At 38.3% G+C, this 19,390-nt stretch overlaps 1 protein-coding gene across 1 annotated transcript in view; it reads right to left on the bottom strand.

Annotated features, from left to right (window-relative positions):
- Positions 1-3,319: 3,319 nt before the first annotated feature.
- The window catches only part of LRRC7 (leucine rich repeat containing 7), a 399,545-nt gene continuing 383,474 nt past the window's right edge, over positions 3,320-19,390 (bottom strand). Inside the window, exon 26 of the mRNA XM_075936231.1 lies at positions 3,320-6,630. Coding sequence (XP_075792346.1) covers positions 6,523-6,630 — 108 coding nt within the window. The 3' untranslated portion in view covers positions 3,320-6,522. The remainder of the gene's footprint in view (positions 6,631-19,390) is intronic.

The following is a 19,390-nucleotide window of genomic DNA, read 5'->3' as shown; positions in this document are numbered from 1 at the left end:
TTAACTAACAAGATAATTGATTTCACTGAATCAATAGATTTAAAATATAGTTTTAAAGTACCTTTTTGCACATAAAATGAAGCAGCTTTCAAGTTCAGTAAGTCTTTATACTGCAAAAACATTAAATACATTCACAATCTATGTTAATAAAGTAGTAAATATTTCTTCATTCAGCTTTATTTACATCAATACTGTAATTAAACTGAAAAGTACAGTCAGTCATCTGTAATATAGCAATCTTTTTAACACATACAAAAATGACTTTTTTTGTATATAATTTAAGCTCAATATCACAATTATCTCAAAATATTAATTACAATACAGCCATCTCCATCATAATTAAACATGTCTTTTATAAAATGGTAAAATTTTTAATAAAGTAAGCTGTTGGTTTTGAACTGGATACAGTACTCACAAGTAGAAAACGTAACATAAGTCTTTGTTTTGACCATGATTGCAGAGTAAAGCCACTTAGGCTAGCAAAGAGGCCTAAAAGGCCCCAATTTATAAATATCAAGCCTCTTGTGCTGCGCTGTTGTGGCTTGTTGGTGGTTCTTCACTAAATGCTTTACATGGGGACAAGTAAATACTATATGCAATGAAATGGTGTGCATTAATATACAGAATATCTGCTTGAATTGTCTGTATTAATGCTCAAAAGGATTGCCAAAGAATTTCTAAAGAAACAAGGATCTGGTTAAAACACTAAGTATTAAATGATACCTTCTGAGAATTTACTTTTGCAAAGATAAAATTTCATTGAGAGCTGATCCAAATTCAAACTGCCACTCTGAGGAAAAGGAGCTCTGGTTACATTGCCTGGCCTCTGGGTGTCATTGTTGTGCTGCACACACATGGCTGTAACGCCATTTATTAAGCATAGCAAAACTGGAGTCAAAAAAAGATCAACTCAGTTTATATCCATTCCAAACTACTGGCCTGAAAGTTGCATCATTGCTTTTATATTTAGCTCATGTTTACAGTACAGTGAAGTAAACAAATCTGGTTAATTAAAAAGCAAAATTCTTAATTTTATTCCACTTATTTGAAATTAATTGGATGACATTTTTGTAAAACTTACATTTTGAAAGATTAAAATATAAGAATGCCAGACACAGAAACTGAAAAGCTAGTCATACATCTTACTCTTGGATGGCCAATTGAAAGTCCAACACTGGTATTTGTAACTGTGCGTCCTTTTATGAATCCTGGCAACCTGATGGTTTATATTAATGTTTACTTTAGTTGCAATGAGGCTTGCGTGGCTGTTGCTACACTTCAAAGGCGAAAGCGCCGCACGGAGCCTGGGGTCAGTCCCCAGTTGATCCCTGGCTCCATGTGGCACTGCCGCTTTGAAACTCTGCGTGCAGCGTGGGGACACCCCAGCTGACTCCAGGCTGCACGTAGCTTTTCAAAGCAGCAGCCCTGAGTAGAGTCCAGGGTCTGACCCCAGGCACTGCCGCTTTGACATAACCCATCTTCTCCCTTCCCCCATTGCTGCCTCTATCTGATAGAGGCAGCAAGGGGGGAGGGAAGCAACTAGATGACTATCCTGTCGACTTGTCCTTCACATCACTATTGGCAAGCAGATTTCCTAAACATATTACATTTGATCATTTTAATGGACAGATGCTTTTTTGAACTGTCAAGGATTACTGATGTGCTAGGAAGTGCTTGTAGTATGAGTTTGCAGCTGTAAAAATAACCAAATGAGCTAAAAACAAAGCTGGCAGCTTTCTATTTTAACCATTTACACCATGGGTATTCAGTACCGAACTTCCTTAAAATTATCCTTCTGTATAACGTCGAGATATTGTCAAGAAGCAGCCTTAGTTATAATTGAGTAGTTTCTCAATATATCTGGCTGTAATATAACTGCACAAAACTGAAGGGTTGTGATGAATAGTGGAAGAGGAATATTTTGTACACATCTGGCTGGTTAGAAAATACATTTCAGTGTATGAAAATGCACTTGGTTAGATCTTTCTAAATTAAAAGTGACTAAACTTATTATAATGCCCTGTTCAAATCAATAATAAACAAAACCAGAATGGGTAAAGAATTGTTACTGAGACAAGAGACTCCTTCAGGAAATGGACTGAGTCTCCTGTGGTCTTGTCTCTTTAGATATTTCTCCAATTTTGAGAATGACCTGTGGCCAGAGCTTGTTTGACTAGTACAGGTTTTCCACTGTGGCATCAACCAGTAGGATGCCACCGGGAAGAGAAAAAGCTTTACAAATGCAAACAAACCACTCCCTAAATATCTGGAAAGGGGTTTCTGTATAAAACTGGAAACACAAAAGTGTGTTGTACCCTTTCTTAAATCATAAAGCAATTTTATGTAGCTGTGTAAATATGGTTAATTGAGGCGTTTGTGTTGCAGTAGCCTAATACAGGTTTGGCTGTATAACAAAAGGTGTGATACTTTTTTATACATTTTTCATAGTGTCTGTGCAATAGGTGCATATTGGAAATATACTAAATACAATGATTGATTTAAGTTTCTAAACAGCAACTTATTTTCATTACATTAGCTTACTGTGATTCTATTCTTAGCATCATAGTTCGCTTGGGAATTTAAACCATGATAAGTTCTAGTTTTTGTATAGTGACATTCCATGTGAGCTGTTATATTAACCATTTTATGTTCCTTAACTGCTGCTGAAAACCAGAATAAGGGAGCTGTAGCAATACCATGCACTTTTAATCTAGCCTTTACTTAAAGAGCGCTAGATGAGCTTTGTTGTGCAGAAAGCTAAAAAAGTAATGTCAGTTTTACTGCTAGCAGAAGTGTTACCATGGGAACAAATTTAGCATAGCTGAAAGCTGACAGGAAGCTGCAAATTGAAAAGGGTAGAAGTTTCAAAGGCAATTTGGAGTTTCTGGTGTTATTTCTAAAAAAACCATGTTTCAGTTACTGTCAAAAATACTCTTTAGTAGCTAAAAAAATATTCCTGAGTCTCAGCTATTGGGTACTTGATATGAAAGCATATGGTGTAGAGTGCCTGGATATGTAAATTTTGAGATAACAGCTGCCTGTCTCAGAACTCATTGACTAAACATGAAAATCACTACATCTATGGAATATACTCCAGAATGTCATGTTAGATATATGCTATTCATCTGCTCTAGAGTCTCAAGCTTAATTTGAGATTCTAGAGCAGATGAACTAAGGTATACATGAAAAAAATTAAAAAACATTGAATAGTCCTGCAGCACCTCAGAGACTAACAAAAAATGTAGATGATATCATGAGCTTTTGTGGGCACAACCCACTTCTTCAGATGAAACATGTAATATGAAATTCCTAACCGTATGCCTATTCTGTTACTTACATTAATTAAATCTCTCTAGAAAAAGGAACAGTTGTTGCATCATTACAAGATGCTCAGAATAGAAGCAGTCCCTCTGCCAATTTGTATATAAATACAGCAAAATGCAAAGGAAATCATGCTTGCTTTTTGGAGAGTGGGGTGTAGTGGGGAAGACGCATCTTGGAACTGAGCTACTATCTGAATGAAAAGCATGAACTTCTGCTAGCTTACAAGGCAAAACTCTTGGAGTCATTGGAAGTTTGGCTAAGTAAGAACTGCATCATCAGGCTCTAAATATGAGAGAAGTTCCACTGGAATGTCATGTTTTATTCCCAGCAATAGCTTCCCGCCTTAATTAATTGTCTTTAAGTCCCCAAATGCAGATCTGCATACAGCCAACTGTCAAGTGGACAAGAAAGAGCTGGAGGAGAGGTAAGGAGAATAAAGAAGCTACTTGCATCTTGTAACACTGAGACTTAAAGTATATTGGCATAATATCTGTAATAAAAAGAGGATCTCAAATATCCATCAACAAAATGTGGTCATGAACATAACACACTAAAGATCACTTGACTTTTGTTATATTACATCTTTCATCAACATATTGTCCATGCAGTTTGTAGGTTCCCTAGGGCAGAACTTTTGTCATCCCACTTGTCTCTGTAAAATAAAGTCTACCACATCTTGGTGCTACATAAATAAAATATTTAATTTTGTAACTTGCTTCAGGATTCTGTCTTCTAGTTTTGCTTAGGGGAAGGATGGTTGGCTGCATCCCATTCTATAGTAAGTAATGTTACAACATGACTCAAAACTAACTTATTTACTCAGTTTTCTTGCCAAAAGCAGCAGTCAAGGGAAATATTGAGCAATGCAAATAAATTACAATGAAATCTCCACAGAATGACTAGGAAATATTATTGTTAATGTGTTCACATTGAGTGAATTTCTGCATGTAAAGAATGAATGTAAGCTTATCTTTTGACTGATGATATGGAGAATTTGAATATTGGCCTCTGCAATTGTACAGGTGTTATACCGTTAAAGATGTTGCATAACTTATCAAGCTGCATCCCTGTACCCCAGGGTGATACAAATAACTGAATAATTTTTTACCTTCAATAACTGATTTGATTCTCGTTCTTTGAGTACTAAGGAAATTTCAATTTTTCAGTTTCCACCATTTGAAGACATTTCAGCAAATAAATTCAAATTGGGTTTAATATTAATATTAGAGCTATGTGCATGAGTTGGGGTCAGATACATCACATGGTATTGTTTCTGCCTGCTGCATGTATGAGTGCAGCAGCACTCCCAGTGTGAAGACTTGTACAAAATGAACATTTGTTTTCTGAGAGAAATTGTTCATGTTTGTGGAAAGCAAACAATATAGGGGATATGAACAGCCACCATTTTAAAACCAAGCAACACATGTAAATAAAAATAAAAGCCCTAGACTTGCATTTCCTTGCATCCCAAGTCCCTAGCTGCTTCAGAACTACAATTTGTCATCCTGATGAAAATGACTGACCCAATCTTCAACCATACTATCACACTGCAACAGTCATCAAATGTGAGGTGAAAATAAATTTAAATCAAACAAGATACAAAGCAACAAATTCAAAATAGTAATTAGGGAACAAGCCATATCTCAGCTATCTAGTGAGCCACAGAAGACCATATAGTAAACAGGACATTACAGAAACTGACTTTTTTTTAAAGGCATTTCATTGTAATTTTCAGTTAAACTAAAATTAAAACTAATCCATATATAAATCAGAGGGAAGAGGAAAAACTTTATTATAAACACCTTAAATTAACTAAAATATTCTTGACGGTGACCTTTAAAATCTACCATAGCCATTTTGTTTTTTAAAATGTTCAATAAAATAATGAAAAGATTAAAGGTTAGAATACTCAACTTATTTTGTTCAAAAACTGTTATAAGAGGACCATTCCTGACATTAGCAGTCACATTCATGTTAGCATTGATTTAAATGAAAACAAGATTGATCCAATATTTGTAGACTTATCCATGGCACAGAAATTGATTTTTCCATCCTGTCAGCTATAGGAATGATTAAGACTTGGATTACTGAACTAACACCACGGTAATGTAGTTTTGTGCTGTGTCTGTTCTTGTCCCCCTAGAATTGCACTAAGATGTATCTACTACTACTTACATAGCACACTTCTGGGAGAAAATATTTTAAATAGCATCTTGTCTTACTAGCAATGCATTGTACCTGACTCTTGAGTAGTCCTACTGATTTCAATGGAATTTCTGCACACAAAGGGCCAAATGTGGCCATCCTTATTTGGGGGTGCAATACTTTGTTTCAGAATAAGATGGCAGGAGAATTACAATTAAAATTATTGAAAGGGGTCTATAATTTTAAACAAATAATAAAACATTAACAAAACTAGAGCATTAGGTTTTCCCTCAGTCGCTACTCATTGCTTTTATTTGAGAAACATCACTATTTAAAATTGTCTATTTCACAAGCTTACATGTAATCAGCTAAAAGGATCAGACAAAAGCAATTTTTTCTAGACTATTATATTTAGGTTCCAGGGTTGAAAGCATAGTTTATGAAGTATTTCACCCTGTATTGCAATAATTCAGCAAATTATTATGGACTCAACACTAAACACTGTACATGTATAGTTACTTCTATAAGGCATATATATGTTTGCATTGAAAAAAAAGTCAACATACTAAAGCTCAAATTTTATATATATTTTCTTAGTGGTGTCTATGAAAATATTTTTCTCTATAATCTTTTAGTATACCACTGGTGATAGAAATATTTTATGGGCATTACAACGCAGTATATGTTTTTCTTTATAAAGGTATATACAACTTTGAGGCAGTATTTTTGATGGACAGCAAAATTCATAAAGAGCTTTTGTGTGCTTTTGTGTTCTGAAGTTATATGAAATCCACTTTGAGAAGTAACTTGATTAAAAAAGAAACTGCACCAATGCACAGCCAGAGGCTGACAATTAAAACTAATACATAACCACATGAACATCATTTATATAGTTAACATTTTTTCAAGAGGTGCAGTACTAACATATAGTATTATACATTTGGCACTAATGTTTGCCATTGGTCCAGCAATTGGCAAAATTTGTTTCCTATATATAAATTTGTTTGAATGTTAGATCTGGCTAGACATATGTTTACTATTTATAAAAAATACTTAGACAGTAAGCTCACGTTGAATTACTAAGTCTACTGTATTCTGGAAACTCTTCAGTAGTAGTACAGCTTTCTCATGTTCCATATGTACAAAACTGTGTCCATTTGCCTGTAACACACAAATAAAAACAGAAAAAATTAAATGACAGTATGTGTAACACTCTTTTTCTTATTGGGGGGGGGGAGAGCTGAAAATTATAGTAAAAGACACTCGATGGTTTAAAAATTAAAAATACCATTTGGACTATGTAGAAATGCGATTCCAGGCCTTGAAGAGAACAACAAGTGAATTAAATAGTAATAGTCTAAATTCACATTACAATTTAAAAAAATGCTTCTCTATCAGTATATTACACAAAAATTACAGCTATAAAATTTCAGATTGAACTGGACCATCAAGAGTATAGATTTAATCACAGGATACATAAAGGAAATGGTACCCCAGCAAGTATGGTTTGTTGAGTGACAAAGCATAAAAAAGTTAGTTCCAGAGGTCTCCAAGCAAGCAGAAGATATAGCCAAGAGTGTACATGTTATGCTATCATCATCTAGAGGTCATGGAAGGGAGCAAACATGGCACACAGAGAAGGATGCTATATGGAAAATGGGGATATGTTAGTTGAAGAGTGCACTATCTGCAGAGAGAAGCCTGAGTATTGAGTGTTGAACTCCTAAATGCAGCGATTGGGAGCTCTGTATGGCCAGGGGCTGCAGGCTGAACCCTAAACTCAGGGAGCAGGCCCTCTGAATCTAGTAATAATCTTCTTTATAGGGCACTAAGTCTTGTATTTGCCAAATGAAAATTCCAAGGAAATTAATTCTGCAACAAGTATTAACAGAAAAGGAGTTCACAATGACAAGGAAAATGGCAGCTGGACAGCTATGTATTTATTGAGCAAGTTGCTTAGCTTTAGTTCTACCTAATCTCTACTTTGTATGTCACAGTAGCTAAATACCATACCTGATTGATCTTGTACTCTCACCTCAGAAGCACAAAGATCCAATTCTTGAGTCTAAGCATACCATCACAGGGGCAGAGAATACTACTTTGTGGCCAAGCTACTGATGCTAAACATGCCATTGCTCCTCGCATTGCACGAGGAGTAACAGTTAATTCGAGGGAAGGGTTTTGGATCGGACTACCGCATCTACACGTGGCGAGTTAATTCGGGCTACCGGCTTTTTAAAATGGTGACCGGCCGCGAATATGCTAATCAAGCATGGGATATTTAAATACCACGCTTCATTAGCAACTTCGGTATGCTTCATTTGCCTCCCTAGTTCGAACGAGGGGGCAAATGTAGACATACCCAATCAGACTACTGATTAAATGGCATAAGCTATTCCAGATATATGATCGTGCCACATACTAGCTACAGCCAGCAGTCACAATGTGGCCCCAACGCAGTCATGCATACTTGCGCATATTTGACACCTTGTCAACTAGAGACAGCCAAGAGGGTTTTTTTTCTTATTTCATCTGCATTCTAGCACATGACTGAAATGTCACAGTCCACTTTTGCTGCAAGTTTTTTTGGGGGGAGGCATGTCTGCCAACTTTAAGGCTGCATTCACTGATGTTTTCACATTATGCTCAGAAGATGTGTGACTATGAATTACTTCATTTGTGCTTTCTTTTCAAGTGCTTTATCTACTGCTGACTGCTGGTATGCTATGGCTCACATACTCTTTAAGTATTCAGTGGACTTTTTCTGTAGGCCAGTGTTTTACTCATACCTTCTGCGGCATCCTACATATACAAAACTGTGTGTACGTTGTATTAGATCAGATTTTTGTTATTTATAGTAGGCAAAAAAAATCTGGTGTAACCGCACTGAAGTCAGGGCCACCGCAGAAAGTTGACACTATATGCACGGTAGCTGTGCTGGGGATGAGGGGTATCTGGAATTTTAACACATGAATAGCTTACTAATGAAAACAGAAGGATTACCTTTTAAAAATAATACTACAAATGATGATTATAGAGCCCAAGGAAAAATAATGCTCTATTTTGACAGGATTCATGTGACCTAGATGAACCAAATCTGCTTTTGGTTAAATCAGTATAAATCTGGAGGAACTTCCCTAAATTCCAAATGCTGATGTGGCTCTCTGACACATGCAACTCTCTACACAAACACAGCATAAAGTTACACATTGCCATTTAAATCTAATGCCTAGACAAATATATGTTGACAGCAACATTTAATCAAAGATAGGAAAGGTGACTGAAAAGGCAGTATCAAACTCTTTGAGGGAAACATAATTTTGTTCTGATTTTGTTTATTGTTTTTTAATTTTTGTAAAGAGGTTTGAAGTTTGTTGAAGTGCATTTCATAAACTAAAATACAGGCAGTCCCCAGGTTACATGGATCCGACTCACATCGGATCCCTACTTACAAACGGGGTGAGGCAACCCCGCCCTAGCTGCTTCCCCCCAGCAGACCAGGGAGACGCAAAGCTAGCGCCCCCCCCCCCCCCCCCAGCAGACCGGGGAGACACAGAGTGGCTTTTCTCAGCAGACACCTCAGCTTGAGAATAAAGGACTGAGGGAAGTGAGGTGTGGGAGAATAAAACTGAGCTCTGGAGAAATGTTTGGCTAGAGTTTCCCCTACAATATGTACCAGTTCCGACTTACATACAAATTCAACTTAAGAACAAACCTACAGTCCCTATCTTGTATGTAACCCGGGGACTGCCTGTAATGATATTGCAGTGGGACTACAGTTTCTTAATAAACTATATGTGCCTCCAGATCCTGGTCTACTTGAACACAACCATTGTCTTGAACAAGCAAAGGAGTGTTGTGACAAAATTGAAGAGTCCTTTATATTCCATTCTTCATGAAACACAAACAATATCCCATTTCAGAAGCAATTGTACAGTTGAAATCTTTATCAACACACTAATGCAAAGGATTCTGGATGCAAACTCCTGATGGTGGGGAAATTGCCATGCAATTAATAGTAAAGTACCACAACAGTTATGTGTGTGTGGTATAATTAAATAAGTTAACAGGAAGACATGCTGAACAGAAACACAACACTACAGTAAAGAGCAACCCCTTTTATTAATTTTAAGTTGCTTAATACAATAATGCATTTAGCATTGTGAAACAGGGTACAAATATCAGGCAGAAAGTTTCAAAGGCATTCATTATGTGTCAAAAAGCAAACCCCCAAAAGGACATACTGGCATTCAGGACTGTTTTTGAGGCTTTCTTGGCTCCTAATGTGATACACAGTGGCCTCCTGAGCTGATCTTTGTTACAGCAAAGTCACACAGCTAACTGAGGTCTGTTGAACTCACTCAGAATAAGCTAAAGCACAGTGAACTCTGGCCATATCCCTCCCCTATCAACCACAAAATGCTCTATGCTGGATTCTGCTAATGAGGGTTGCATGGGACCAGCCCTAGTCACTGGAGAAACCCTCTTTACAGAGGCTATGTCTAGACTGCAAGCCTCTTTCGAAAGAGGCTTTTTCGAAAGATACTTTTGAAAAAGCCTCTTTCGAAAAAGAGCGTCTAGACTGCAAGCGGAACTTTCGAAAAAGCAAGCCGCTTTTTCGAAAGGCAGTCTGGATGCTCTCTTTTGAAAAACCCCTGTTTGCATTCAAGACTGCCTTTTTTCAAAAGAGCACTTTCGAAAAAAGGCGTTCTTCCTCGTAAAATGAGGTTTACCACCGTTGAAAGAAAAGCCGCGTTCTTTCGATTTAATTTCGAAAGAACGTGGCTGCAGTCTAGATGCAGGTGAAGTTTTTTCGGAAAAAGGCTACTTTTACCCTGCATTATACTGTCTAAACAGGCCTCAATTGGAAAGAAAATTGTTAGGTAATATATGGATGAATGGCAGTCAGGAATCCTCTATTCCTTTCAACTTATGTGCTATATTACTCCACACCCTGTAATGCAAACTATTAACTCCATGTACATTTAGGGTTTCTGGGCCTTGCTCTCCACTGCCTTGTACCCTGTATTGCCATTTAAATCTAGTTCCTGGACAAAAAGATGGCAGCAAAGTTGAGAGTATCAATAATAGCAATAATTTACTGTAAAAATATAGGGATATTGTAATTATTTCTCCCACGCAAAAAAACCCAAAACACTCAGTGAAATGAAAATAAAAACTAAACTAAAATAATTTCAAATATAGGAAATTTGGAGTTGTAATTAAAGTTAAAATGAATCAAAACATTTTAATTATAGAAATGTACAGTGTGGCCATCCAAACAGTTAACGCTGTCCTACGGTGATGATACTTCAATTAAGTTTAATTAATTTCAGTGTTCATATCCCAAATTAAAGAGACTGCTAATAGCAACGTAATACCCTCCCCCACCCCAGTAATGTCACTGCAGGTGGTAGGCTTATTAAGAAAAATGTGAGATGACAGCCATTTTGAAAGAGGGACAGTCTTTACTGAATCCTCTGAGAGAGAATATTGTATTGCAGCTTCCATTGAATGACAAACTTTCAGTTACAAAAAAAACCCTCAGTTTTTTTCCCCAACAAAAGTAGCCTAGACATTAACTGCCAGTGAGTTTATAGAGTTGTGTTATTTTGTTACCAAGATCATTCCAGATCAAAATAAGAGTTTTAGACCATGCAAAATTGCTCTGCCATAACACAAAGTTACTGTAAAATGGGTGTAAAATATTGACCAAATGTGAGCGAAGTCAAGTCAAGTCAAGTCAAGTCAAATGAAGGCAACTGTGTAAGCAGACTAGAAATTCCTTTACACCTGAATTGTACAATAGGCTCAGAGACTTAGTGCACCTCAAAAGGTAACAAATAGCTTATAAAAATCAGCCATGGAACTGAAGATCATCTGCACCGATGCTGCTACCAGTTTTCCTTCCTTACCATAATTTCTGATTCAGATGCTTGTTACAGCTTCAGAAATCACAGTTTTATGTCAACAAAGAAAATTTCATTCTGCGTCACAGTTGTTGCCGCAGTTAAGAAGGAGGTATTTTTAACCTGGAGGCCTTAAGAGTTCAACACTCAAAAACTTTATTTGTAGACCATGAAGCACTGTAGCTCTGAGGTTCCTTCCTGAATGGACTTGCACAAGAAGGCAAATTTGAGTAATTAGCAGTTTTTCACCTGAAAAGGATGTGGTTCAGCCCTGACCCAATGTAGTTCCCTGAAATATTTGTAACATGATTTACTCAATGGGCACTGCTATAGATTGGGTCTGTACATTTGCCATTATTTCCCTACATTCCCTAAAAATGTCATCGTTGACTTAAATAAAAACCCAGAAAGGGCAGGCTTTCTGAGGAGAAATATTCTCCAGTCATGGGCCACATCAGATTGCATGCATGTTATTGCAGAGACCCAACACATTTTACATGGGGCATGCTAACCAGCTTCCCCAATACACATACAAAAATCTCACTTTTGATACCTTAGACATTCTAAACATGCGCTACAATGGACTATGTTATGCAATATTTCTTCAGAACGGAAGACTGGCTCTGAAATGGGATCAGGAAGTATCTGCCTCTTCATGTGCTCTTACTGCCATCTGCAATTAAAAGAAATATAGTTTATAACATTTTTCATCATTTATTTAATTTATCGTTACAGAAAAATCCTTGGAAATTCTAATTTATGGCAGACTTACCAAGAATCCATCCCATGTTTGTTGGCTGGAATTTAAGCAATGGCCAGGTTCTGAAATCTGAAAAAGGAAAGCATAGTGGCTGGGTTTTGGATAATTTGCCACTATGTTATCATTATTAATTAATGTCAGCTATTTACAACAAAAGAGGGAAACACTTGAGTAAATACCTTGGCTTCACTCTGAGAACCATCAGTGAGAAGGAATTGAGGGGGTTAGCAGTAGCTCCACCCTCTTCTGCCATTGTGCAGAGGCACACAGCAACAGGGGGCACTTGAGCTACCCCAGTTGGTAGCTTATTATGTATTGAATTTTAGAAGTGCATTTGGTGAAGCACACAGTGCCTGCCCCCAGTTACTTATGGTCTAACAGTATAGTTCAATAACATATAAAAACCCATATTGGCTTATCTGAGAATATTAAGATTACCTGTGGTAAAAAATCTCTAGTGGGGTGATTTAGCAGTATCTAGGAGCTAGATGAAATCCAATAGAGAAAGGGAAACTACCTCAGTGATCCTTCAACCTAATGATGGAATTTTAGCTGCTTCAAGCTCTGCCATCATCCTTCTGACCTATTACTGTTTGTTGAATACCTCTAAATTAGATATACTTCCTAACTCAGAGGAACTGTATTAGCCACATTTGTCTCAAGATAAATGTACACTACAGCGCTAGAATCACCTTATCAATAGAGTAATATTAAAAAGCCCCATAGGTGAGGTTCTGTGGACTTTAATATGCAGAAGGTTAGACTAGATGAGCACAATGGTCTCTTTTCATCTTAAAGTCCATGAGTCTAGAACCCAGGCCTGTGGAGCTACTAGACATTGCCAGGATACCATCAAGTAGCAGTTGTAACTTGTGCTTCACTGCCTGTGATTGGCTGTGGACCCAGGCTCTCTTATACTTCTTAGAAATTCCAGCCTATGTAAACTTCTTATTAGCTATAGAACTGTGACAAAACTTAATATCGCCTTCTTCCCATTAAAACGAGGCGTGGTGAAGACCCACCACTGTCCATTCAGTACTACTGCAAGGTAAGGAGATAAAGGGTTAACCCCGTGTTTCTCAAACTGTGGGTCCCGACCCCCAGGGGGATCGTGAGCAACTTGGGGGGGGGGGGGTCATGGTATCACAAAGTTTGAGAACCCCTGGGTTAACCAGTTATCTGGTAAGCATCACCCTTACTGGTATGTTTCCTGGAATAACTGGTTAACTGGGGAGCTAGCTGGGCTGGAGCAGCTGCCTGCCCACGGTTAAGGCAGTGGGCCCAGCTCATCCAGAGAAGCCTCCCACCCATGATGGGCCTAGCCAGGGTGGAGCAGCCCCTTCCCATATTACACTGTGGGTGGTGGACTGCTCCAAATTGGCTGGACCTACTACTGCCCACGGGAACCTGGTTAAATGTAACATTTAACAGGTTAACTTTTTAAAAATGTTATTTTACATCCCTACTGCAAGGTGCAAATTGAGGTCTTATCCTCTGCTGTTTCCATGGTGGATATAACTCCTGTGTCCCTCACAGTCCCAAAGAAACTGCATAGGACTGCTCAGAGGCCGAGGGTGGACCAGAACTTATTTGCGGCTTCAACCTGTAAAGCATGAAGTTCCCCTTTTTCCATTGTGTTCATCACACCATCATATTAAATAGCCTAAGGACTGGCATATCCTGTGAGCAGTGGTTTCACATATATACTCTGCCTTTAGGAGACATTGCCTGGCACAGGCAACTTTTTCTCCATGTTGTCTCCATTTTTTGTTTCAAGAAATGGCAACATTTGGTCACTAAAGCATGAGCCTTTCTTTCCTCAACAATTTTATATTGTGCACCCATCAAATATTGGAAAAACTTCTAAATAAGTAACAAATAATCTTGAGGTTTAGCAATCATTCACCGTGAAGTTCTGCCACCGTTAGCTCTTTGGGGTAGTTCCACTGAAGTCAGTGGTGTTACTGATAGAAAGATACTACACTGTGGCTACGTCTACACTGGCAGCTTCTTACAGTATAGCATTGTAAAACAGGGTTTCTTCTGGAAGAGTTATTCCTCTCCCCAGGAGGAATAAGCCCTCTTGCACAAGAGCTCTTCCAGAAGAGGGCAGTGTAGACAGGCAACATGAATTTCTTGTGCAAGAAGCCCCTATGGTTAAAATGTCCATCAGAGCTTTCTTGTGGAAGAGAACGTCTACACTGCCATGGATGCTCTTGCGCAAAAGCACATGGCAGTGTAGATGCTCTCTTGTGGAAGAGTTTTTTCACAAGAACTCTTCCGCAAAAGAGTTCTTGCGCAAGAAACTGCCAGTGTAGACGTAGCCACCTGTGTGTAAAGGGGAAGACCTGAAGCATTATTTTTTATTTTTACTTTCTTACAGGAGAAAGTCACATTCTTCATTTTTTCATATAAATAACATGCAAATTGGCTGCGTGCTGCTTTCTGAAAATACTCCTTAGGTTGATGTTGATAGCCTTGAAGTACACTCTAACATATGAAACCAAAAGTTATTTAGGGTAACCAGATATTTTTCTTACATTTTGTGGACTTGTACACTACAGTCATTCAATTCTAAAATAACCTATTAAAATTCCTGCCATTTTTATAATAATATAAATGTTTCTTACCTGATAAGCAGTTAAATTATCTATGAGTTAATGAGGGATTGAAGATATGAGAATGCTGGCTGATAATAAGATATCTTTTAATGTTGAATAAAGAGGCCAAAAAGAAGCTACGGAAACAAATGATTTTTCATCTTCCAAATAATGAACACTTGGCATCAATACAGCACTTTCTACCTGACAGTCTCAAGTACTTTACAAATATTAATGAATTAAATCTCACAATGGTTCCATGTGATAACTGTATTAATATCCTCTTTTATAAGTGGTGAAATTGGGATACAAAATATTTAAGTGTCATAGGGTATGTCTTCTTATAAACTGCTACAGGAGAACCACTGTAGCTCTTCAGTATAGATAATACCTATGCTGATGAGGGGGATTCTCCCATCAGCCTAGGTAATTCAGGATATGTCTATATTGCAGGGGTTTTCTGGGATACTAGAGGTATCCTGGAAAAACTCTGCCATGACCACGGAACACGTTTGCTCTTCTGCTTTTTTTTGCAGAAGAGAAAATGCGCTCTTTCGGGGAGCCCTGTATAACTTATTCTATGAGGAATAAGGGCTCCTCTGAAAGAGGAGGCTTTTCTGCCATTTGGCCCCGTCTGGAAAAGCAATTGGAAAAAGGTATGCAAATTGCAGAGCGCAATTTATGTAGCTTTTTCCAAAAAAAGGCTATAGTGTAAACCTAGCCCCAGTTCCCTCAGGGGCAGTAGCTAGGTCAATGGAATAGTTCTGTTTAGCACTGTTTACACTTGGATCCATGCTGATATAAGTTTCCAGAGTAGACTAGCCCTTACTTACGGTAATTAAATAAACCGGAGGCAGAATTGGAATTGGAACACAGATGCCTTGAGTCCTAGGACTCTCCATATCAAAATCATAAGAAAACTATCTTGTCCTTAAAATGTGAATAGTCATATTCAGCTATGAATAACAAATCCAAGAATTTTCTTATTGGCTGTGTCCAGACTCAGGGGTTTTTCCGAAAAAAGTAGCCTTTTTTCGAAAAAACCTCACCTGCGTCTAGACTGCAGCCGCGTTCTTTCGAAATTAAATCGAAAGAACGCGGCTTTTCTTTCGATGGCGGTAAACCTCATTTACGAGGAAGAACGCCTTCTTTCGAAATTTCCTCTTTCGAAAGAAGGCGTTCTTCAATGTAAATAGGGCTTCTTCGAAAGAGAGCATCCAGACTCACTGGATGCTTTCTTTCGAAAAAGCAAGCCGCTTTTTCGAAAGTTCAACGTGCAGTCTAGACGCTCTCTTTCGAAAGAGGCTCTTTCGAAAGTATCTTTCGAAAGAGCCTCTTTCGAAAGAGGCTTGCAGTCTAGACATAGCCATTGTGTTTACTGAATATATGACAACTCTTGTTAATTTTATACATCAATTAGTACATCTTTCTTCTGATTTCAGTGACTTCTTTATAATAATAGACAGTAAATGATATTTATGGCTTTAAAACAGAGCAAAGACAACCCATTAGAATCCCTGAATTATATTTTCTATTTATTTCAGTTGACCTTTATTGATAATCTCAATGTACAAAACTTGCTGAATAATTTCATGCTATTAATTGCGTCTTAAACAGACTTTAAACCCACTAAATTTTCTGGGGCTGTAGGATAATAATGCAGCTTTTTACAAGATGTATTCAAGTCAGCAGGGTCTGATGAAATTCTCCCAGAGTATTTAACGAACTAGCAGAAGCAATCTCAGAACCATTAGTGATAGTCTTCAAGTATTAATGGAAGATGGGTGAAGGACCCAGTGTATGAAGGAAGTAAACATAGCACATCTTTTCTTTTCTTTTCTTTTCTTTTCTTTTCTTTTCTTTTCTTTTCTTTTCTTTTCTTTTCTTTTCTTTTCTTTGTTTTTAAGGGGATGATTATCTGTGGAGTTATAGACCAGTGGACCTAAATTCAGTTCCCAGAAACAAACTGGAACAAATTATCAATCAGTTTGTATGGACCTAGAGGACAATAGGATCTTATCTAATAACCAATACAGATTTTTCAAGAGCAGATCATGCCAAACCAACCTCATTTCCTCCTCAGGAAGCCTTACAGACCTAAGGATTGGGGAGAGGCAAGAGGCATAATATAACCTGATTTTGGTAAGGCTTCTGACATAGTCCCACATAACTTCCTCATAAACAAACTAGAGAAATGGGGCCTAGATATTATTATTACAAGATGGGTTGAAAAAAACATACTCAAGAGAAGTTATCAGTTTCTGCACAGGAGTATATAAATAAGACAGTGGATAATTATGCCCTGGTAGATCCAAACCTAATATCCCAATCTGAAGATCTCCAAACTCTAGAGAAGTCTATATCCTCATTCCAATCCAAAGTTTGGACCTGGAATCTAATTGAAATAATATCCCAGATCCAAATACTTCCAGATTTTCAGATATTTCTCAACTTTGCTACTCAGGGAAATCTGTGGTTTTTTTTGTTTTTTAGCAACTCTGATTTCAATCAATTCCTTGGGATTGAAATCAGCAAAGAAGCTCTTTTTGTGCTATTCAAGCCAATTACAAATATGTCAACAGCAATTTTTGTACCGCATGTTACTTGAGAGCCAGGTAAGAATAAGGTCATATGTTTAGTGATAGCACATACAAATTTATCTTTCCCTAGTAAAGCCATCCATCTTAACTACCAGGTTATTGTCCAGTGAACCTTTTCCCAGAATACCTTTGTTGGTCTCATTCTTTAAATGTGGCAAAGAGAAAGTAGTCCTAAAGTGAGCTTGGAGTGGCTTGAGCATGGCTAGGAAGGAGACTGAGGCTGCCTGTCTGACCTGTGCCTGAATGAGTTAGACTTCTCTGGGGCTGGGTCATGCTTAGGAGAGGACTTCTTGGGTTGGGATGGGTGCAGAATGAACTTTTTCCTCTCTGGCCCTGGGACATACAACCCCAAAGTTTTTAGAGTAGAACGGGAATCCTTAAGATCATGTAACTTAGTGTCAGTATGCTGCACAAACAGGCTGCCTAATCAAATGGGACTTTCTGAATAGAGAACTGGGCCTTTGGTGCCAAGTCCAACAAGAACAGCCTCACCGCATAGCACATGGACACTGGGGACGCCATTGAATGCTCTGTGGAGTCCACCGCATCAGAGGTTACCTGCAATGCTGTTGGTTGTTGACATCCCTTCATCAGCCAGAGCTCTAAGCTCCTTTCTAGGCACCTTGGGAACAAAGATTCAAACTTGGACATAATCTCCCACTTGTTCAAGTCATAACTGGCAATAAGGGCCTAATGATTAGCTACTTGTAGCTGAAAACTTGCCAAGGAATACATTTTTTTACCAAACATATCCAGTCTTCTTGAGTCTTTATTCCTTGGGGTCAGGACAGGATGGACTTGCCTCTCCCGGAGGTTTACTACCACAAGAAAGTTGGACACTGGGTGCATGCACATGTACTTGTGCCCTTTGGTTGGGATGAAGTACTTGTGCTCAACCCTTTCACAGTCAGGGGGAGGGAAGGGGAAGGGCATCTGCCATAGGGCGTTAGATATTTTAGTGACTACCGCATGCAGGTGCAATGCCACCCTAGCCAGGGCGACCTGACCCAAAACCCAAAAAAGGGTGTCCTTAGCCTCCTTCACTTGGCAGTCTCTGTGTGCTGTCACCCTCTTAAAAAGTCCTGGTGCTGTCCTGGGGGACTATCGGTGGGGGTGCCATGATGGCCTCATCTGGGGATGAGGACAAAGAGGCTTGGCATGACTGTCCTTCCTCTGTCACCAGGGATGGGTCCTCCCTCTCCTCTTGCATAGGAAGAGTGGTTGGTCCCAGAGCTTGAGTGGGGAGAGGAGCAGAGGGGGCCTCTGAAGCCCCTGCCACAGACTGTGAGACCTGGGTTTGGACTGGAAAACCCCAAAGTCCATGGACACTACTGAGAAGGCCATAGTGCTAGAGGCCATTACTCTGAGGGGCCATCTGCAGTGCTGGCTGGGACAACGCGGGATTCAGTGCTTTTGCTTATTGGATAATCAACTAGATGCTTACATCCCTAGAAGAACACAGAAGCAGGAAACTGTATAATTATGAATTTTCAATTTCCTTAACTACATGGGGAAAGTTCAAATAAAAAATGTTTAATGCATACCTCTTCTCCTGCCAAAGTGCTTGGGTGCCCCTACCCCCAAAAACAACAACCCCAAACAACAAAACATTCTTTGATTAATAATAATACAAATTAAGCATATCATTTTATAAAATGAAGGAAGCATTGACCATTCCATTCTTGCTCCACACTACTTTGTTGAATGAGTTTGTATTTCAGACAATAAAAATGACTTTAAGAGCACTGCCATTAAATAGGTTCAGGTTGAGGAATATATGAATGGACTGAGATAATCAATTTTACTTTGATTGTAGTCAATGCATTATTTTCTTCAGTGTTTTTTGCCAGTACATGTTTTCATCCCTGGTCCACTAAACCAAGTCCATTTTTAAAAGTCCAGCAATATGAAATCAATTTATATTTTGGAACATTCAGAACCCACAGTGATTATTTCTTTAAGCTTTTTTTACATGATATAGTACTGATGTTTAAAAAAAATTAAAAGGACACTTTGCCGTACATGCAGACTAAAGGCAGTGTAATTTCTATT

Source organism: Pelodiscus sinensis, chromosome 9 (assembly GCF_049634645.1).
Source record: "Pelodiscus sinensis isolate JC-2024 chromosome 9, ASM4963464v1, whole genome shotgun sequence".
NCBI lineage: Eukaryota > Metazoa > Chordata > Testudines > Trionychidae > Pelodiscus > Pelodiscus sinensis.
The sequence above is the reverse complement of the archived record's forward strand: the minus strand, read 5'-3'. Positions and strand labels throughout refer to the sequence as shown.